General features: G+C 38.3%; 1 protein-coding gene and 1 pseudogene across 1 annotated transcript in view; both read right to left on the bottom strand.

The window, feature by feature from the left end:
* Positions 1-167, bottom strand: part of LOC102833645 (olfactory receptor 7G2-like) — a 27,318-nt gene extending 27,151 nt beyond the window's left edge. Inside the window, exon 1 of the mRNA XM_006877463.1 lies at positions 151-167. Within this exon, the coding sequence (XP_006877525.1) occupies positions 151-167 (17 nt within the window). The remainder of the gene's footprint in view (positions 1-150) is intronic.
* A 389-nt stretch (positions 168-556) lies between these two features.
* LOC102834031 lies at positions 557-20,342 on the bottom strand (annotated as a pseudogene).
* Positions 20,343-20,613: the final 271 nt, after the last annotated feature.

Consider the following 20,613-nt stretch of genomic DNA (forward strand, 5'->3'; position numbering starts at 1 on the left):
ACAAGGTTGTATTCTTTCACCATACTTATTCAACCTATATGCTAAGCAAATAATCTGAGAAGCTGGGTTCTATGAAAAAAAATGTGGCATCAGGATTGGAGGAAGGCTCATAAACAATCTGCAATATGCAGATGATAGAACCTTGCTTACTGAAAGTGAGGAGACATGTCTTCTTATGACTCCATCAAAAAGTATTTTAACCTTAAGTACAAGAAGAAAAGTAGGATATTTCCCTATGGGTATCATGTATGACATTACATCTGCATCTGCTACAGGAATCTTGAGACCATGAGGAACCTAATTCTAAGATGAAGCCACTCCAGGAAGGAGTGCTGTCCTGTTCTGTGCATTCCAACCTATAGAGTCAGTTTAATAAAAGAAATTTCACTTTAACATGTGAGGAGATTATTATATGTGAATTTTTAAAGTAGTAACACCAAAGATTTCTTTACAGACTTTGTCCAAATATCTCATAACAACCAAAATCACTGAGAAAATATAATTATGTAATTTAGTAGATGATGAAACTGAGTGTAGTTAATGCAAATTTTGACCCTTAAAGAGGTTTAGGAATGACAGTTCTATAAATTAGTGAATTTTCACAGATGACAAATTCATTTAAAAAAGATATCTTACCAATGAGTTCTGCCAAGCTTACCTTTATGTCTTTGTTTCTCAGACTATAGATGAGAGGATTCATCATTTGAGGAACCACAATGTACATCACTGAGGCTACCACTGTGCTTATGGAAGAGTGTGAAAACAGAGGACTGATGTACACACCAAAAGGTGGCCCATAGAATAGAAACACAACTGAGAGGTGAGACCCACAGGTAGAAAAAGCTTTATGCTTTCCACCAGCTGATGGTATTCTCAAAACAGGGGAAATAATCTGAGTGTAAGAAAATATGGTCCCAGAGAGAGGAAGACCACCCAATGTGAAAGCAACAACATATATCAGGATGTTGTTGATGAGGGTACTGGAACAGGCGAGCTTGAGGACCTGTGCAAATTCACAGAAGAACTGAGAGATTTTCGGGTCTGTGCAGAGGAGAGATGCAAAACCATCAGACTATGGAGCAAGGCAACCACAGTACAAATGGATAAAGATGGTAGAATCAACAAGTGACAGAAGCAGGGATTCATGATGACTGTGTACCTCAGTGGGTGACAAATGGCAACATAGGGATCATAGACCATTGCTAAAAGAAAGAAATTTTGAAACCACTAAAAAGCAGGGCAAAGAAAATCTGGTAGATGCAACCTGTATAAGTGATACTCTTATTCTTTGTCTGGATGTTCACCAGCATATTTGAGATGGTAGTTGTGCTTAAACAGATGTCTGTAATGGACAGAATGGAGAGGAAGAAGTACTTGGGAGTATATAAGTGGGAGTTAGAACTGACAGCCAGGACAATGAGCAGATTTCCAAGCACAGCGACCAACTTTATGATGAGGAACATTATAGAGAGAAGGCACTGCAATTTTGCATCCTCTGTCAGTCCCAAGAGAAGGAATTTGGAATCATCTGTGAAGTTTCTGGTTTGTATATCATTAATGAAAATGATGGAAAGAATGGATGAAAATACAATCAAATTGTGGTCTCTCTACCACCAGGAAAAGCAGCAATACTGTAGTCAGATATTGTCTTAGGGAAGGAAGAATGAGGTGAATACAAATGGTTGTACTTTTTGTATGCACATTATTTGATTTTTTATAAAAGGAAAGAAACAAATCTAAAGCTTATGGTGCAGACTGTCAATCATTATGTATTCTTGAATGGAATTGATAAGGTTAGTCTACTTTTATTATGTTTCTTTTGCTTATACTACAACAGAGTCCTAGTGTGGTGTTGTATGGTAAGCACTGGACTACTAACTACAAGGTTGACAGTCAACCCACAATCCACTACTTGGAAATTCTATTGAGGGTCACTCTGAGTCAGAACTCACTCTACAGCAGTGAACATAAACAACATCTATGTTCTATGATCATTTAAAACATTTAGTACATTTTTAAAAAAGAGATAAATAGCCTTGGTAGGCAGCATGTTGAATCTACTTGGGACTCTACTTCCTTCCACAGAAACCAGAGGCAGGCAGTCAAGATAATGCAAATAACTATTAACAACCAAGAAGGTAAAACAAATGAATCTGAGAAACCCTTCTCTATCACCAACACCAGAGAATGCCTCTAAATATCAGAGAATTTTGCCACAGTGATCATCTTTGACAAGGGTTTGGTTATTATGCATCTACAACAAGTAAATCTTCTTTGTGATTTTAGAAATCGAGCATAAGAGTGGCAGAATGGGAATTCTTACATACGTATAAGGTATTCAGAGAAAAACAGAATTCCTATGGGAGTTTAGTCTCCATCATTCCTGTTGTATAGCAGCTGCCTTCCTTTCCAAACATTAACTAGTGAGCACTCAGTTACCTGTCTGGCATCCTTGAGTAGTGATGGCTGACATCTGTTCTGGATTAGAAAACTGAAGACCTGTTCTCTGGAAAAACTGTTGGTCTAGTGTATCACTAGAGTCCTGGGCAAAAATGGCTACTCTCTGGATAAGAGGTTCATGTGCTTTACCTGCCTAGAGGGGAAGAGTTCTTAAGTGAAATGTCACTGGCAGATTACTTATGGTGCCTTGGAGACTCAATATCAAAAGTTCCTAATTAGTCCAACACATTTATCATCATTCTGTCCCAAGTGTAGTAAAGATGGCTGATTCCCTGGTGTTTTGAAACCAGCTGCATGTCCACTGTCCACCTGATTTTGCTCTTTGTCAATTATCTTCTACATGTGAACAGTCAATTACTTGCCTGATTTTTTAAAAAAAATTTAGATACAACCAAAGATATCTATATTAAATCAATGGTATCCAGAAACCAAAATATACATTATGAAAGTAGAGTTTAAATGTTTGAATATTTATAAAGCATGTTTGTAAGTATTTGTTAAACTATGACAATTCAGTAGTTTTCTAAGACTGATGATCTGTTTTTTGAGCCTTCATCTACAAAATGTAAGTTTTATGATGTGTAGTCTAATCTATTAATTGATAAATGCTGAGTGTAATTAGTATAGACAAACCTGCATTTTTTTTATAGATTTTTTTTTTAATTTTTTATATTTTTATTGTAAATTGAATGAAAGTTTACAGGGCAGATCACCAGGTTTATATTCATCAAATCATATAATTTGTTTTGATACGATAATTATAATGCACACCATGTACCATCAGTTAACAGTATTTCTCTCTATTCATTTTAGCTCTTTTTTTTTTTTTTTTAAACACTCAGGCATATATAATAATTGACACCACCAAAGGGCACATTCTGCAAGTCTGCCTCCTGGCTGTCATCTCTCAGTCCCTCTCTTTCCATGAATCTAGAGTCCTCAGGTGCTCCCTCTCCATATCCCCATCTCTGCCTCCATCTCTGGTGTCATTGTTTCTCCTGATAAGGTCCTGCATTCAGCTTGTGCTCTTCTCCCTTGATGGTCCTAGGGTCCTCTGTTTCTGGACTGTATGATTAACTACTCACCCATTTTTGTGATAAAACTTCTACCTTTACAATTGTGACAGTCGTAATTAGTCATGATAACAATTACTCACTATTGAATCATAATAATTTTATCCCCATCTTTTTTTACCACACCCATCTAGACAAGATGAAAACTATTCAGTGGGGACTCTATCTTTCACCACACACTCTTAAACTAAATTCCCTCTTGAAACCTTGTAAGCCAGTCATGTTGTGCCTTTATCACCCCCTCATTTAAGGTAACCAATGCCTAAGTAGCCCATCTCTATCTATGCTGTATACAGAGGAGATAGCATTGACACTTGATGTGAAGACTCATTCCATTTCTGTTTGGTATTTAGAGTTACTATCTCGATGAATTTTTTGCTTTCTATCTGTATGATGTTCTTAATGTCATTCTACAGCTATTCTGGTCTTTGGTCTTTAGTGTTTAATGTATCAAATATGTTCTTCAGATGATCTCTAAATTCAGGTGGGATTTATTCAAGGTCATATTTTGGCTCTTGTGGACATGTTTTCATTTTCCTCAACTTCATTTTGAGTTTGCATATGAGAAATTGATTGTCTATTCCACATTTTGCCCCTGGTCTTGTTTTGACTGATGATATGGAGCTTTTCCATCATCTCTTGCAACAGATGTAGTCAATGAGATTCCTATGTATTCCATCTGGTGAGGTCCATGTGTATAGTCATCTCTTATGTTGTCTAAAGAAAGTATTTGAAATGAAAAAATCATTGAATTTGCAGAATACTATAATGTGATCTCCACCATCATTTCTATCACCAAGGCCATATTGTCCAACTACTGATGCTTCCTTTTTGCTCCCAACCTTTGCATTCCAATCACCAGTAATGATCAATACATCTTGATTGCATGTTTAATAAATTTCAGATTGAAGAAGTTGATAGAATTCTTCTATTTCATCCTCACTGGCTTTAGAAGTTTGTACATAAATTTGTTTTAAAGTGTTGAAGAGCAAAGATCTCAGCTTGAAGACGAAGGTGCACCTGACCCAAGCCATGGTATTTTCAATGACCTCATATGCATGTGAAAACTGGACAGTGAATAAGGAACACCATACAAGAATTGATGCTTTTGAGTTATGGTGTTGCAGGATAAATGGAAAGTACTATGGGCTGCCAAAAAGGCAAACAGATTTGTGCTGGAAGAAGTACAGCCAGAATGCTCTTTGGAGGGCAGGATGGCCAAACTTCATCTCTCATATTTCAGACATATTGTCAGGAGGAACCAGTTGCTGGACAATGATATCATGTTTGGTAAGGTAGGGAGTCAGAAAAAAAGAGTAAGACCCCCAGTGATATTTATTGGCAAAGTGGCTGCATCAATGGACTCAAGCTTGGCAACAATTGTGAGGCTGTCCCAGGATTATGTCTTTTTTTGTTGTTGTTCTGTTGTGCATAGGATCACAATGAGTTGGCACTGATTTGATGACATTTAACAACAACATCTATGACCAATTGTAATACATATATTGAGAAAAGTCAATGGTAGCAGCTGGACACCATGGTAAATGAGGTATTGGGTCTTTCAGATTTGTTTCATCTCAGCACTTCAGTTACTTTCTTTTTTTTTTTTTTTTTAATTTCAAGTCCAATGAATAAGAAGGACTAAGGAATTGATGCCTTTGAGATACAAATATTGAATATATCAAGAACAAATCTGTCTTGGGAGAAGTAGAGTGAGAACGCTTCTTAAAAGCAAGGATGATGAGACTTCATCTCAAATATTTTGGACATTGTATTAAGAGGAATAAGTTCTTGGAAATGGATATCTTGCTGGGTTAAGTAGAGAGTCATTGACAGAAGAAGGCCCGCTATGAGACGGATTGGCACAGTGGTAACAGTAAACTCAAGCATAACAACAACTGTAGGTTTGGTGCAAGATCATTAGTGCTTTGTTTTGTTTTTTCATTAGGTATCAGAAATAACCCAATGGCACTTTATAACAATGACAACAAGCTTTGTCATCTTTGTTGTTAGTTGCATTAGTATCGTCTCCTACTCAAAGTTCCTCATGGACAATGTAAAAATGCACAAAGTATTTTTGTATGTTTGTGTTGTTTTAATTTATTTTTTTTCTTATTTAAAGAAATTATAGTGATTTTAGCAATTGAATATTTCATTTGGTTCCAGGTATTGGAGATTGTCCTGTAGATTTATTGTTTCCTTAGTTCCTTTACATTCTTTGTCCTTCATTCCTATGGAAAGGGAAAACAATGGCAGCATCTTACATGGTTATCAGCCAACTTTGAAGATATCAATTGCTGCTCACCTAAATAAGATACAGAACATTGTCTTTGTGAACTGTGTTATAGCAATTTACTTAACTTTTCCCCTGAATTGTGATCTCAAGCACCTAAGGCCAGTGACTCAGTCCTTCAAATTGTTGTATTATGACTAAAACATGTTCACACATTTCCTCCCCTGTTTGTTCTATTACACATATAGATGTAGTTGTTGTTTGATGCCATTGAGTCAGTTCCAACTCAGCTGCCAGGTTCCCTGCACTTCTCACAATGGCTACTACACTGGAGTCCATTGCTGCTGCCACTGTGTCAATCCATCTCATTAAGGGCCTTCTTTTTCGCAGGCCTTCCGTGTTACAAAACATGATGCCTTTTTTCATGGACTTATCCCTCTTGCTATGGCCAACATATGAGGACCAAAATCTCACCATCCTGGCTCTAAGAGTATAATTGTTCCAACCCAGACCTGCTTGTACTTTTGGCAGTCTATAGTACTTAGAATATTTTTCTCCAACACCATAACTTTAGTTCATTGATTATCTTACCATCTTCCTTATTCATTGTCAAACTTCCAGATACATATATTGTTGCTGTTGTTAGGTTTTGTTGAGTTGGTTCTGACTCATAGTGATTGTATATTGGGTGTCCCAAGAGCAAAAAGTGAGTTACATGTGAGGTTATTGAAAATACCATGGAGTCAGGCACATCTTAGTCTTCAAACTGATGTCTTTGCTCTTGAAACTTTACAAAAATCTTATGCAGCAGATTTGCCAAATGCAACACATTTGATTTTTTGTTTCCTACTTAAATATCCTAGTTTGGTGCTATGGGTTAATTCACTGGATTGCAAAGTGGGTTTGAACTGTAAGATCAACAGTTCAAGGTCTCTAACTGCTTCTCAGAAACCCTTCCCAGTGTCACAATGGGTCAAAACCAACTCAATGGCACCTAACAAAAACAACAATGGAAATTTACAAAAGTTACAGACAGCTAGGGTAAATACTATTATATACATAATGCTGCAATACCAGGAATAATCAATAAGTGGATAGATAGGCAGACATGCAAGATGAATAAGTAAAGGTTGGCAAACAGGACAACACCCACTAACATATATAGGTTTGGCAATATATGTTTTTACATATGAGATTGTATGTACTACGATGATGAGTGTGAGTCCAAAATTATCTGCACCCCAGTTACATTAAACTTATGTTGGTGAACTTTTACAAACACGTTCTTTTCAATGTCTCTGCAATATAGGTCTGAACATGGACATCTGCAAACAAAATTTGGACTGATAAAAAGGAAGGTAAAAGTTTCTTAAAAAAAATTGTTACTGGTGATGGGTCGTGGATTTATCGCTATAAGTCTGAGAATAAATGGTAGAGTATGGGAATGTACTAATTTGCCAACCAAATCAAAGTTTAAAAGTCAACTATCAGCTAGAAATTTGATGATTACAGTTTTCACTATCAGGAAAAAGATTCAATAATCAACAGTACTCATTATAGTGAGGCCTCACTGAAAACCTGAAGTCTAAATTTCATTTAAGTACAATAGTCTCATATCCTTGTGTATTTGACAGTGAATAAGGTTGACCATAGAAGAATTGATGCATTTGAGTTACAATGTTGGAGAAGAATATGAAAAGTGGCATGAACTGCCAAAGAACAAATGAGTCTGTGGGAAGAAGTACAACAAAATGATCATTAGAAGTCAAGATGGCTACATCGTCTCACATACTTCAGACATAGTATCAGGAACAACCAATCCCTAAAGAAGGATATTTTTCTTTGTAAAATGGAGGATCCGTGAAATGGAGGAAGACCCCCACAAGATGGATTGTCACAAAGGCACTATCAATGGGCTCAAATATAGCAACAATTGTGAGTTTGGCCCAGGACCAGGCAACATTTCATTCCGTTGTGCATAGGGTCGTTATGAGTCAAAAGTGAATTATGGACACTTTATAGCCGCCACCACACTAGTGTTTCCACGGATTGACTGATGATTTTCAATCACTAACCTTACAGTTAACAATCCTACAGTGCTGTACCAGGATGTGATTGCTCTATCTAGAACTCCCACAATAATATTAAAGAGGATTATTAACAGAGGGGAGTCCTGGTGTGGCGCTGTGGGTTAAGGCATTGTACTGCAAAGTCAGTATGAACCATAAGGTGGGTGGTTCAGACTCACCAGGCACTCCTTAAAAATTGTTTATAAGGAACTCTGGTAGCATTGTGGTTATGAATCGTGCTGCAAACCGTAAGGTCAGCAGTTTGAATCTACCACCTGTTCCGCGGGAGAAAGATGAGGCTTTCTGCTCCCGTAAAGATTTACAACCTCGGAAACCCTGTACAGGGTCGCTATGAGTCAGAACCGGCTCCACAGTACATAACCACCACCAGGAGTAGGAACTGACTCGGAGGCAGTATACAACAGCAGCAACCACAGTTGACAGAGGGTAATTTTGTCTTTTCACATTTGCACGAGGAATGTTTAAGTCTGTCCCCTGAGAATAATGTTGACCATTGGTTTTAAAGCCATGTCCTTTATTATTTTGAGGAATTACCTTCTATTTTTATTTTGCTGCAAGTTTTTATGGTTTATTTTCTGGAATATGTGTTAGATTTAATCAATTCTGCATTAATTTATATAATCATGCTTTCTTTTCCTTTATTTTGCTTGTGTTGTAGATTACATTGACTGTCTTGCTAATATTGAAACATCCTTGTACTCTGTCTACTTGTTGTTGTTAAGTGCCTTCGAGTCGGTTCCAGCCCATAGAGACCCTGTACAGGGTTTCTGAGGGGGTAAATCTTTACGGGAGTAGAAAGCCTCATCTTTCTCCCACAGAGTGGCTGGTAGTTTCGAACCTCTGACCTTAAGTTTCGCAGCCTGATTCGTAACCACTACGCTACCAGAGCTCCTTCTGGCTACTAATCAGCCAGAAATGACCAAAACACTCTCAAGGAACAAAAACAAAGGAGCTTTTCTTACTTGTTCACATTCTATTTTTCTCTTTACAGCAATAATTGAGGCAGATAATATTATCATATCTTATAAATAACATTGAAGCTTTGAGCAGTCAATCAAATAAAATGTTTCTAGTTAATTTCTTTCCAAAGTATACTTCTCAGTAAAATAGTGACAATATACTACTGAAGATCTCAACATTGGAAGACATACATGAATTTCGAATCCCTGCTAATCACCGTCTGAGTTCGATTTAAAGGTGTTAGAGCTGTTGTGCACACATTCAGTTGGCCACTTTTAAGCAACAAATTGTCACTTTTATACAGTGACACTTCCAGTTACCTCTACCTTCAAGCTAACCCATTATGTTTTGGGTTTTTTTAAGGTTTTTATTGTGGATTGAGTGAAATTTTACAGGGCAGGTCATCAGTTTTACATTCAACAAATCATACACCTTGCTTCATTACAATGACTATATGGAGGGTACTCCATGTACCATCAGTTAACAGTATTTCTCTCTATTCACTTTAGCTTTTTTTTTTTTATTATTAATACTCAGGCATATATAATAATTTATAGCACCAAAGGGCACATTCAGCAAATCTGGCTCCTGGCCACCATTTCTTTGTCCCTCTCTTCCCGTGAATCTAGAATCTTCAGCTGCTCGCTCTCTCCTTGTCCCCATCTCTTTCTCCATCTCTGGTATCACTGCTTCTCTGGATAAGGTCTCGCATTCTACTTGTGCTCTTCTCCCTTGCTCAGGATTCCACCTAAAGTTCTAGGCACTGCAAAGACTCCACAAGAAGCCTATTTCACTGGGAAAGGTCTAGAACCCCTTTTAGGTATTCCAATCAGTTATAGACTGAAACCTGGCTTACTAGCTTTCTGTAATCATGTTTCCTGACATTCTTTCTATCTAACTTAACTGTCCGTTTTACAATAGTAGGCAAGGGAAATGAATATACATAAGACAGTCAAGCATCTTAGTATTACTTCTCCTTTTCAAACTATGCCTTAATTCCTGTATGACAGAGCTCTGTTGTTCCAAGGTTGAGCATGCATCACCAGTTACCTCTGTACCATTTAGCCCATGCAAACCTGACTCAGTGTTCCCCTATCTACCTTGTTTTTCCATCCCTCCTTCTTGTGTACTGCCCTCCCCCACACCCAAACTATGATGTGTCTGCCCCTACCCTGTGCTCTAATGTTGCCTCTCTCCACCTCTCCCACCTTACCCCATGCCAACCCCACCAGTAACCAACAAAGAAAAAAAAATTTTTTTTCATTTTAATATGGGTATCTTTTCTTAAGCTTTTATAATAATGGTGTTATGCAATATTTGTCCACTTGTGACTGACCAATTTCACTCAGCATAATGTCCTCAAGGTTCATCCATGTTATGCAGTGGGTTGCAGCTTCCTTGTTATTCTTCAAGGGAGCATAATATTCCATTGTGTATATGTAGCAAAGTTTGTTTACCCATTGTTCAATTGATGGGCACTTAGGTGGTCTCCATATTTTTGCTATTGTGAATAGTGCTGCTATGAACATTGGTGTGAATACATCTACTAGTGTTATGGTTCATATTTCTTGTGGATATATAACAAGTAGAGGAATTGCTAGATCATGGTATTTCTACTTCCAACTTTCAGAGGAAGGGCCATACTGTTTTCCAGAGTGGTTGGACCATTTTGCATGCCCACGAGCAACATAGAAGGGTCCCTGTCTCTCCACTTCCTCACCAGCATTTTTTATCCTCTGCATTTTTTTTTAATTTAATGCTTTATTGTGAATGATGTGATAGTTCTCATGGGAGGACATTAGCTTCACATTGATCCCATCGTATATCGTTTCCTTGCCATGGTTACAATTACCTCCATGCATCATCCACCAACCAAAGGGTATACCCGGCAAGCCTGCCCCCAGTAGTCCACAAACAGCCCCTCTTTCTCTGTGGGTCCAAAGTCCCCAGCTGATCCATCTCTGATCATCCAGTTGTTGAAGCCAGGTCAAGTGGGTATTATCTGCAAGTGTGGGTGTACTTATGCATGTGCCATCTCTTCTTATCATCTGGACACTTCACTCTTCACTCTAGTGCTCTGTGGCTATGTTGCTGACTCTGGGTCCAAGAGTCTTCTGGACTTGCCACACTGCTGGTCAACTAGGTCTCCATCCAGGTTCATTGTAGTCTATTGGGGTTCAGCTCGCAGCTTCATTGCTTTTTTCCCTCACTTCCCTATATCGATGATGAACATGATCACCAATCAGAGTATGTATTCCCATTCAGTCTTACTCTAGAAGGAGGTTTGCCCTGAGGGGGACCCGTCCACTTGCCTTGATGTCTCCTCAGTGAGCCACCTGTTTGTCCTTGTAGTAATCAGTTGGTCTGCCTATACTGTATTGTATTTTTCCTGTCAGACATTCTTTCAGGATGTATCTTCTGTTCTTCTGGCCACACCAGGCTGGTCTGATTGTCCTTTTAAATGGAAATTTCCCCTCAAATAACTCTGGATGCTGTTCAGAAGTCCACCTATGCTCTTGAGTAATGCAGAGGCACTGCAGGAAGACTCGTTCACTGGACATGTTGTATCGCAATTTTAGGTATTCCAATCACTTTTAGGCAGAAGAAGGACTTACAAGCTTTCTATGGTAGTATTTCTGGCTAATCCTTTCTATACCTGTTTCAGTGTCTATTTTATAGTGGTATACCAGGGAAACAAAGATTCAAAAGACAGCCAAACATCTTTACATTATTTCTCCCCTCTTCCCCTCATTCAAACCATGTCTCAATCTCTGTATCCTAGAGCCCTGTTGTTCCAGGGTTGTGCACTCATCATTATCTGCCTCTGTCCCACTTCAGCTTAACATTCATCCTATCGTATTTCATTTCATTGCAATGGTTACATTCCCCTCCATGTATCATCTAATAACCAAACGATTCACCTCACAGGCCTGCCGCCCTTGCCTGTCAGCAAACAACTCCTTTCCCTCCCTGAATTCTGTGTCCCCAGCCACTTCATCTGTCCACGTCATCATCTCTGTCTCCATGCCTAGCAACACTGCCTCTCTGGGTAGGGTCACACTTTCCGCTCTTCTCGCTTGATGGTCCTAGGGACCTCCACTCCTGGACTGCAAAATCAATCAATTTCCTCCTTTTGCAATAAATAAATAAATCTGTTTCTACATTTCCAACCCTGATAGTCAGTCCTGGCAGCAGGTATTCACTGTTGTCCCACAAGAGTCTTATCCCATTTCCTTTCATCCGCCCAGTCCCAACAGTTTGGAAATCATTCAGTGGAGGTTCTGCCTATTCCTGCCCTGTCTGGAGCTAGGCTCCTTGAAAGCTTGCAAGCCAGTCACTTCTTGCCTTTATAACCCTCCACCTCCATTTTGGGTCTGGGCAGTTTCCAGTCCCTTCCCAAGCTATTCCAATCATTCCAATCAGTAGAATGTCTTGATCACACCATTGTATTTGATTGATAGTTTTGCTGGATAGATGATTCTTGGTTGACATTTTTTTTTTTTTCTTTTCTTGTAGGGCTTTATATAGGAGCTCTGGTAGCGTAGTGGTTACGAATCGGGCTGCGAACCTTAAGGTCAGCAGTTCGAAACTACCAGCCGCTCCACGGGAGAAAGATGAGTCTTTCTACTCCCGTAAAGATTTACACCCTTGGAAACCCTGTACAGGGTCGCTATGGGTTGGAATCGACTCGACGGCACTTCACAACAACAACAACAAGGGCTTTATATATGTCTCCCCATTGCCTTCTTGCCTATATAGTTTGTTCTGAATAGTCAGAGCTTAATCTAATTTGCTTGCCTTTATGAATGACATTTCTCTTCTCCCTGGCCACTTTTAGTATTCTCTCCTTGTCTTTGATTTCGGAGTGCTTGATTATTGTATGTCTTGTTGAATTTCTTTTGGGGTCTATTCTTCCTGGGGCACATTTGGCTTCTTGAATGTTTATTTTCTTATCTGTCAAGATGTTAGGGAAATTTTCTTCCAGAAGCACTTCAACTATCTCCTCTGTGGCCTTCTCTGATTCTTCCTGTTCCAGCATGCCAATAATTCTTAAATTTTTCCTCTTCATGTTATCCAGCATGATTCTTAGACTCTCTTCAGATTTTTAAAATCCTTTTTCAGCTTGCTCTTCTAATTTAGCAGTATTCAGAGATTTGTCTTCCAACTGATTCTGGCTTCCATCCCTTCTGTTCTGCTCCTTTGCCCTTTCAGTGTATTGTCCATTTCTGATATCTTATTATTAATCATCTGCACCTCTTTTGGCAGGTTTTGCATTGTTTCCAATGCTATATCAATCTTATTTGATTGCTCTTGTAATACTTTCCTGCCTTCTTCTTTGCTTTCCCTCACCCTTTTTTGGAACATTTGAATTTGTTTCCATATCATTCTTCTGAATTATTTCTCAGAGATATACAAAACCTGCTGTTTCTCCTCTAGAAATCCTGTGTCTGTCTCTAGTTCATTTGTCTCAGCTACTCTCTTATGTTTTTGGACATGTTTCAATATTACTGGTTGATTTTTGTTCATCATTTCTGATAATTATGTGTGTGTTTTTTTGTTTTGTTTTAAAGGTTAAATGAATGTTTGTTGTTTCTTGTTAAGTTTACTTGGTGTCTCCTGGTGAATATGATCCAGAGACAGGCTTCCCTTTTCACATGTAATGCTTAGCAGGTGTTGTTGGCTCTTTTCTCAGTGGTGGAATATTATGGGGTGTGCTTATCGCTTAACTATATTAACCCATTATCTTTTGAGAAAAAAAAATTCATCCATATGAAAAATAAAGCAACTTATCTGTTGCTTTAACATATACAAGTTCTGCTGTGTATGTTAAACATACAAGTTCATACAAGTTCTCCTGCTCTTGTATGTGTTAGGGTACTCTTGTTAGCTGACATTGAATTGGTGCTGATATTTAGCCCTATGTGTTACAGTGTAGCACTAATCCATAGAGTTTCATTTTTTGCAATATTTATTGAAGCTGATTGCCAGTATTTGCATCTATGGAGCCACTAGGTAGGTTCAGAGTGCCAAACTTTTGGTTAGCAGCCATTCACAAACCACTTGTGTCACCCAGTCTGTTAGAGCATTGATCTAAATCCAATATATTCCCTTCTGTTTTATGCATTCTTTCAAAATGTATTTACAGAAAATTTACAATGTATCAGGCACTCTATTAGATAATAAGTATGTAAGCAAAAGAAAATTAATAATTAACAATTTAGTAGGAGAGGCAACAAAATCATCTACTAGTCTTTTGTGATTAGGCTTGTTCTATCTATTTTAAAAAAATCATGTTCCCTAACTAAGAATCAGGAACTAAAGTATTGAGTATGGTGTAAGTTAAACCTTCATATTACAAATAGCATCATGTGTGGGCAATTTACTGATATGGGTATAATGCCAACCAGAGGTAAGACACTAAGCATTTGTATAAGAGGAAGTAAGGCAATCTGAATTAGTTGAGGAAGATTTAGTAAAGTATTTTGAAAAAAGCATTTTATCGATATATGTGAAACCTTTCCTACCTCTTTATCCATTCATGCAATTCATTATCATATAATTTATTAAAATTTGACATCCTTTCAATTGCTAGGATTCTTAATTTTTCTCATTTATTATCTTCCTTTCCACCTGAGTTAATGTGTGGCTTCCACCTAGTTATTGAGTTACCCTTCTGTCTCTTTCTATCAGGTTGTTCTTGTTGCTATGTGCTGTTGAGTCAATTCTGAACCATCGCACCACCATATAGGGCTTCAGAAAATCAGCTGGTGAGCTTGAAATGCTGACCTTAAGGTTCAAGTCAACTTTGAAATCCCACGCATTGACCTATAGTACCACACCAGGCCTCCTTCCATCACTAGTAGCCATAAAAAATGTTTCTATTTGTGTGAAAACTTTTTCTTCACTATTTAAATAATGATTTCGTACAATACTTACCACCACCACCCTTTTTTAAATTTTTTTAAGGTTTTATTGTAGATTGAGTGAATATCTTCAGTTTTACATTCAACAAATCATACACCTTGTTTCATTACAATGATTAAAGTCCCCTCTAAGTACCATCAGTTAACAGTATTTCTCTGTATTCAATTTGGCTATTTAAAAAAACAAAATAAAGCAAAAACTACTCAGGGATATATAATAATTACACCTCCAAAGGGCATATTTTGCATATCTGCCTCCTGGCCACCAGCTCTTAGTCTCTCTTCCCATGAATCTAGAGTCTTCAGCTCTCTCTCCGTGTCCCCATCTCTGCCTCAGTTTCTATCATCAGTGTTTCTCTGGATAAGGTCTTGCATTCTGCTTGTGCTCTTCTCCCATGATGGTCCTAGAGTCCTCTGTTTCTGGACTGTAAGATTAATCACTTTCCTGTTTTTGTTACAAAACTTCTACATTTACTATTGTGACAGTCACAATTAGTCATGATAACATTATTCACTATTGAATCATACAAGTCTTATGCCCATCTCTTTTCAACAGAACCATCTAGACAAGATGAAAACTATTCAGTGTGGACACTTTCTTCCACCCCACACTCTTAACTCCCTCTTGAAACTTTGTAAGCCATTCAGTCCTTGCCTTTATTGCCCCCTCATTTTAGGTAGCCAATGTCTAAGTTGTCTGTCATTATCTACGCTGTGTACAGAGGATATAGCATTGGTATTTGATGTGAAGACTCCTTCCCTCTCTGTTGGTATTCAGAGTTACTACCTCCATGAATATAGGTCAGGTTCATCAAATTTTAGCAATTTATTCCTGTTATCTTAATAATTTTTTTTTTGTTGTTTTTTTGTAATCTTTCTCTAGTTGAGTTCTGATTATGAAACAATCAAGGATAGGTCAAATGGGTACTATAAGCAAGTTTGGGTATTCTTGTTCATCTCACCTCATTTCTTATCAGTTGGATTCTTTACTCTCAGCTCTAGCCCTCTGTGGCTATGTCCCTGTCCATGGGCTCAAGTTTCCCCAAGTCTCACCACATTTTGGAGAAACCAGCCCTTTCTCTTCCCTCTTTCATCTCCAGATCAATGGGAGTCAATGGACTTTGGTTGAAATCAGCCCATTCTTCATTTCTGCCTTACCCCCTCTTCTACTAAAGAGTAGACCAATGTGGTCAACAGCAAGCTTACATGACTGTTCATGTGTTCCCTTAGAGTTGAAGATACTTTATAACTTGCCTTGATGGCTTCCTGGCAAACAGCTTACTCATTCTTGTAGTAGCCAATCATTCTGCATTATTGTTTTGGGATTTTCCTGATGATCCTTCTTTGAAGATGTATCTTCTCTTGCTCTAGCTGTTCCAGGCTAGTGTGCTTGCCCTTGCTAGTGGGAATGCCCTACCTGATAAAGTTCTGGATGGGACTCAGCATTCCACCTAAGGTCCTATACTCTGCAAAGGCTTTGCAAGAGGTCTATGTCACTGAACAAATTCTAGAACCCTTTTTTAGGTATTCCAAACCTTTATAGGTTGAAGATGGTCTTACAAGTTTTCAGTAATCATGTTTCCCAACATTCAATTCTATCCCACTCAAGTGTATATTTTACAATAGTAGGCAAGGAAAACCATATTCATAAGACAGTCAAGGAGTTTAATATTCTTTCCCCTCTTCAAACTATGTCTAGATCCCTGTATCACAGAGCCCTGTTATTCCAAGGTTGAGCCTCCATCACTATTTACCTCTGTCCCACTTAGGCCATGCAAAACTGTCTCAGTGTTCCCTTATCTATCTTGTTCTTCCACCTCTTCCCCCTTGTTGTATTGCCCTCCCCAACACAAGAACCCCCAACCCCAACTCCACTGTTGTTTGTGCCTTATATTCCATTAATGCTTCCCTCCATTTAAAACAGTCTATTTTATCCTGTAATCAACCTGACCTCCTCACCATCTGGATCTCTGTTCTTCTGTGTTTACCTTCTTTCACATTGTAATTGTTTTGATCATAGACTGACCTCACAGTTCTCATTTCTTATAATTTAATTCTGTTCTTGGCTCTCCCATTTGTTGATTGAGTTCAGCGAAATGCTGCCACATATGTCATTCTCTTTTTTTGGTTCTTCTTGTTGTTCTCAGTCCACGGAACTTCTTTTAGGATGTTTTTTCATAGCAGGGTTGGCTTTGGCAAAATCCTTTAGCTTCTGTTTATCCTGGAATGTTTTAATGACACACTCATATTTGATTGACAGCTTTGCTGGGTAGAGGATTCTTGGTTGACTTTTTTTTTTTTTTTTTTCAACTCAGGGTTTTATATATGTGTCCTCATTCCCTTCTTGCCTGCATGGTTTCTGTTGAGAGATTCAAGCTTAACCTGATTTGCTTGCCTTTGTATGTTACTAGCAGCTTTCAGGATTCTGTCCTTATGCTTGAATTTGGAGAAATGTATTATTATGTGTCTTGGTGATTTTCTTTTAGAGTATATCCTTTGTGGGGTTCATTGAGCTTCTTGAATACTTATCTTTTCACTTTTCAGCATGTCAGGGAAATTTTATCCCAGCAGCTCTTCAACTATCTCCTTTGTGGACTTGTGTGATTCTTCCTCTTCCAAAATGCCAATAATTATTAAGTTATTCCTTTTCAAGTTGTTCAACATGAGTCTTAGGCTTTCTTCAGATCTTTTTTTAATCCTTTTTTGTGCTTGCTCTTCTATCTTACTTGTGTTGAGATATTTATCTTCTAGCTCACTAGTTCTGGCTTCTATCTCTTCAATTCTACTTCTTTGCCTCTTTCAATGGATTGTCCATTTCTGATATTCTATTTTTTATCATTTGGATCTCTTACTTACAGGTTTTGAATTATTTCCAATGCAGTATCTATTTTATTTGATCATTCCTGTAGCTGTTTCCTGACTTCTTCCTTATTTTTCTCAACTCCATTGTATAGTGTTTTGATACATCTTATAATCATTTCTGAATTCCTTCTCAGGCACTTCTAAAGCCTGCTCATGTCCCTGTATGGACTGTAGGTTTACTTACAGCACATTAGCTTCAGCCACTTTATCTCGTTTCTGGACATATACTGATTTGGTCATCTGTTCTGTTTTTTGGGCATATTCAAGAGTTATATGTGGCATTAATACTTAAATGAGTGTGTAGTTTGATAATTTTTTTTTTTATTCTTTTGATTGCCTCCAGGTAGATGTGATCAGGAGATAGATTTCCTTTTCACTCTTCTTCCTGAGAAATTTCAAGATGCCACTGTTAGTCATTGTGACATAACTCAGACCAATGAATAGATACTGAAATAAATAAATAAATAAATAAATAATAAAAAGTGTCCACACCATTATCTCTACAGTTTTGTCAGGCATTTGTGCCTGCTCTGAACCTTCCCCCACTTGGTGTCACCCAAGATGGAGGTCTGGGAGCCATTGAGCACCTTGGATTAGAAAGCAATGGATTTCTGGCTTCTGCTACTAATTCCTCTAAATCTAAGCCTTCCAAACGTCTAAATATTCCTTCATCTGTGGTTCAGAGTGCTGGCAACATCCCCTGAGCATGATTGGTTTGGTATTCTGTGTTGTTGCTGATGTAGCTCCTCACTTTACGTCTACCTGATCTGCCATCTTGTTTGCTCTCTGATACTTACCCTTTTTGATTGACTTATTTCACATGGCATAATATCATCCATCCATGTTCATCCATGTAATGAGATATTTTGCAAATTCTTTGCTATTCTTTAATGTTGTATATTATTCCATGTCTATATCATATATTGCTGGATCATAGATGAGCCTTGAAACCATTAAGTTAGATAAAAGAAAGGAGATACTAAAGTCCACATAGTGCATAATTTCATTTATAGGGAATACTAGATTAGGCTGATGAAACAGAGAGTAGATAAGTAGCTTCCATGGCAAGGGAGAGAAAGGATTTGGGAATGATTGATTAGTAGGTACAATATTTCCTTTTGTGATGATGAAAAAACTGGATCCAGATAGTGGTGGTGGTTGCACAATATTACCAATGCAATTAATTCTGTCAAATTATAATATTCAAATTATTAGTAATGGCAGTTAATGTTATGTGAATTGTACCACCACTTTAAAAACAGAAAAAAAATATATGATTAAACTTCTTAAACATTCTTGAGTCATAATTACTTAATAAGTTATAGACATATGTTACTAAGGTGATAAAGAGATGATATTAATTTCTATGAAAACTCCAGTATTTGTAGGACAAATATTCTCAAATCCTGACAACTTCATAGAATTCAACTAATAAAAGAACATCAAGGAAATGTTAAACACATAATTCAGGAGAGTATTTCTCAGTGGAGGTACAGAATGTGATAGAGCAGGGAGATCCTTCAGGTTAATTCCTTCTTAACAATAATGCTTAATTTCTTAACCAGGTGATTACTATATATTTTGTCATGTATTGCTACTCATTTAGAACTATAGTATAAGGGTCTGAGTCCAGCTCAAACCTTTTCGTGGGTTATCTCGAGGGAGAGCGCAAGGATGAGAAAACTTATGTACAAAAGCAAAGAAGAATAATCAGGCAAGGGTACACAAGATGAAGGTAAGTGATATAGCAAGTGACAAAGTTTATTGAAAGCAAGAGAATTATATAGAGCAATTTCTGCAAGACAGCATTGTTCTGTATAGTTACAAGTTTATCTTTTACTGTGAGCCAGGCAACCTTGAGAAAGCTGCTTTCCCTGCATGAATATCTTCTGCTGTGTGTCATGAGAACTGGGAAAGTTACTTTCCCTGTGTTGAATAAGCAGGCTTTGTTTGGATATAATAAGCAGACTTTGTCTGGCTGTATTCAAACTCCAAGCTTTATGAAGCCTGTAAGCCTTCCGGCCCCCAACATCTCCCCCTTCTTTATTTATTACAACAAGGGACGTTGCCTGTCTTAGGAGGTCAGTGCGAGTTTCCAGTCTTACCCGTCTTTGGGTCTCATTGCAGCATAAGGCAATGGCCCTGTCTTAGGTTGACCTGGGTTCCACCAATCCTTACCCATCGTTGACTATACGTCCTGCATGTGTCTGGTGAGTGTTTTTAGCTGGAGGCTGTGAAGGCGACTCCACAGCACCTCATATTGGTTAATTGCCATTCTCAACAAGCAGGGGAAAATGAGACAACCAAAAATGACAAGTATACCAACAGCAAGAATGAGGCCCCATAATTGAGAAAAAGAGGGTATAGTAGGGAACAAATTCTTAATGTTGCAGAGAAGTGGCTTAGCCAGTTCTGCAGGTTTACTGTCAAGGCGGGGGGCATAATATATAGCAAATATTTGTGCATGTAACTCATTCCATTCCTGACTGACATTCTCAGCAACCCACACTCCGTGCAGGTGAGACAGCACTATGGGCCAAGGGAAGGTCGAAGCATTATGCAGAAGTTTAGTCACACAGATGGAGCGGTAATCAGCGTGGCATGCAAGACGTTACCAAATCACGACCTGCTCTAAGGTATCCCCAAGTATGTTAACAGTATCATACCGTCCATTCAAGTGATGTTCAATGGCAAGATCAATCTTCTCTTGCCGGTCCCAGAAGTAGGTAACATTGTCCATCAGCTCGTTGACAGTAGCTGCAGTCTGGATCTCCTGGGTAAGTGCAACCCACTGTAGTTAAAGGGCTTGGTTTCTCATGGAAGATGTCCCGCTGAGGGGATGTTTAAGCCACTCGTTGTGTCATTCACATAAAGGGAAAGTGGTCCTCAATCTTGGTCCTCCCAAGTCACAGGTCTCGCAAGTGGAGGATGCAGGACAATGGCCCAGTGGATCGCCACCTGCATCATCTACATGCCGTACAAGACGTTCAGGAATCCAATGAGGACCAGGT

Source organism: Chrysochloris asiatica, unplaced genomic scaffold, assembly GCF_000296735.1.
Source record: "Chrysochloris asiatica unplaced genomic scaffold, ChrAsi1.0 scaffold00502, whole genome shotgun sequence".
NCBI lineage: Eukaryota > Metazoa > Chordata > Mammalia > Afrosoricida > Chrysochloridae > Chrysochloris > Chrysochloris asiatica.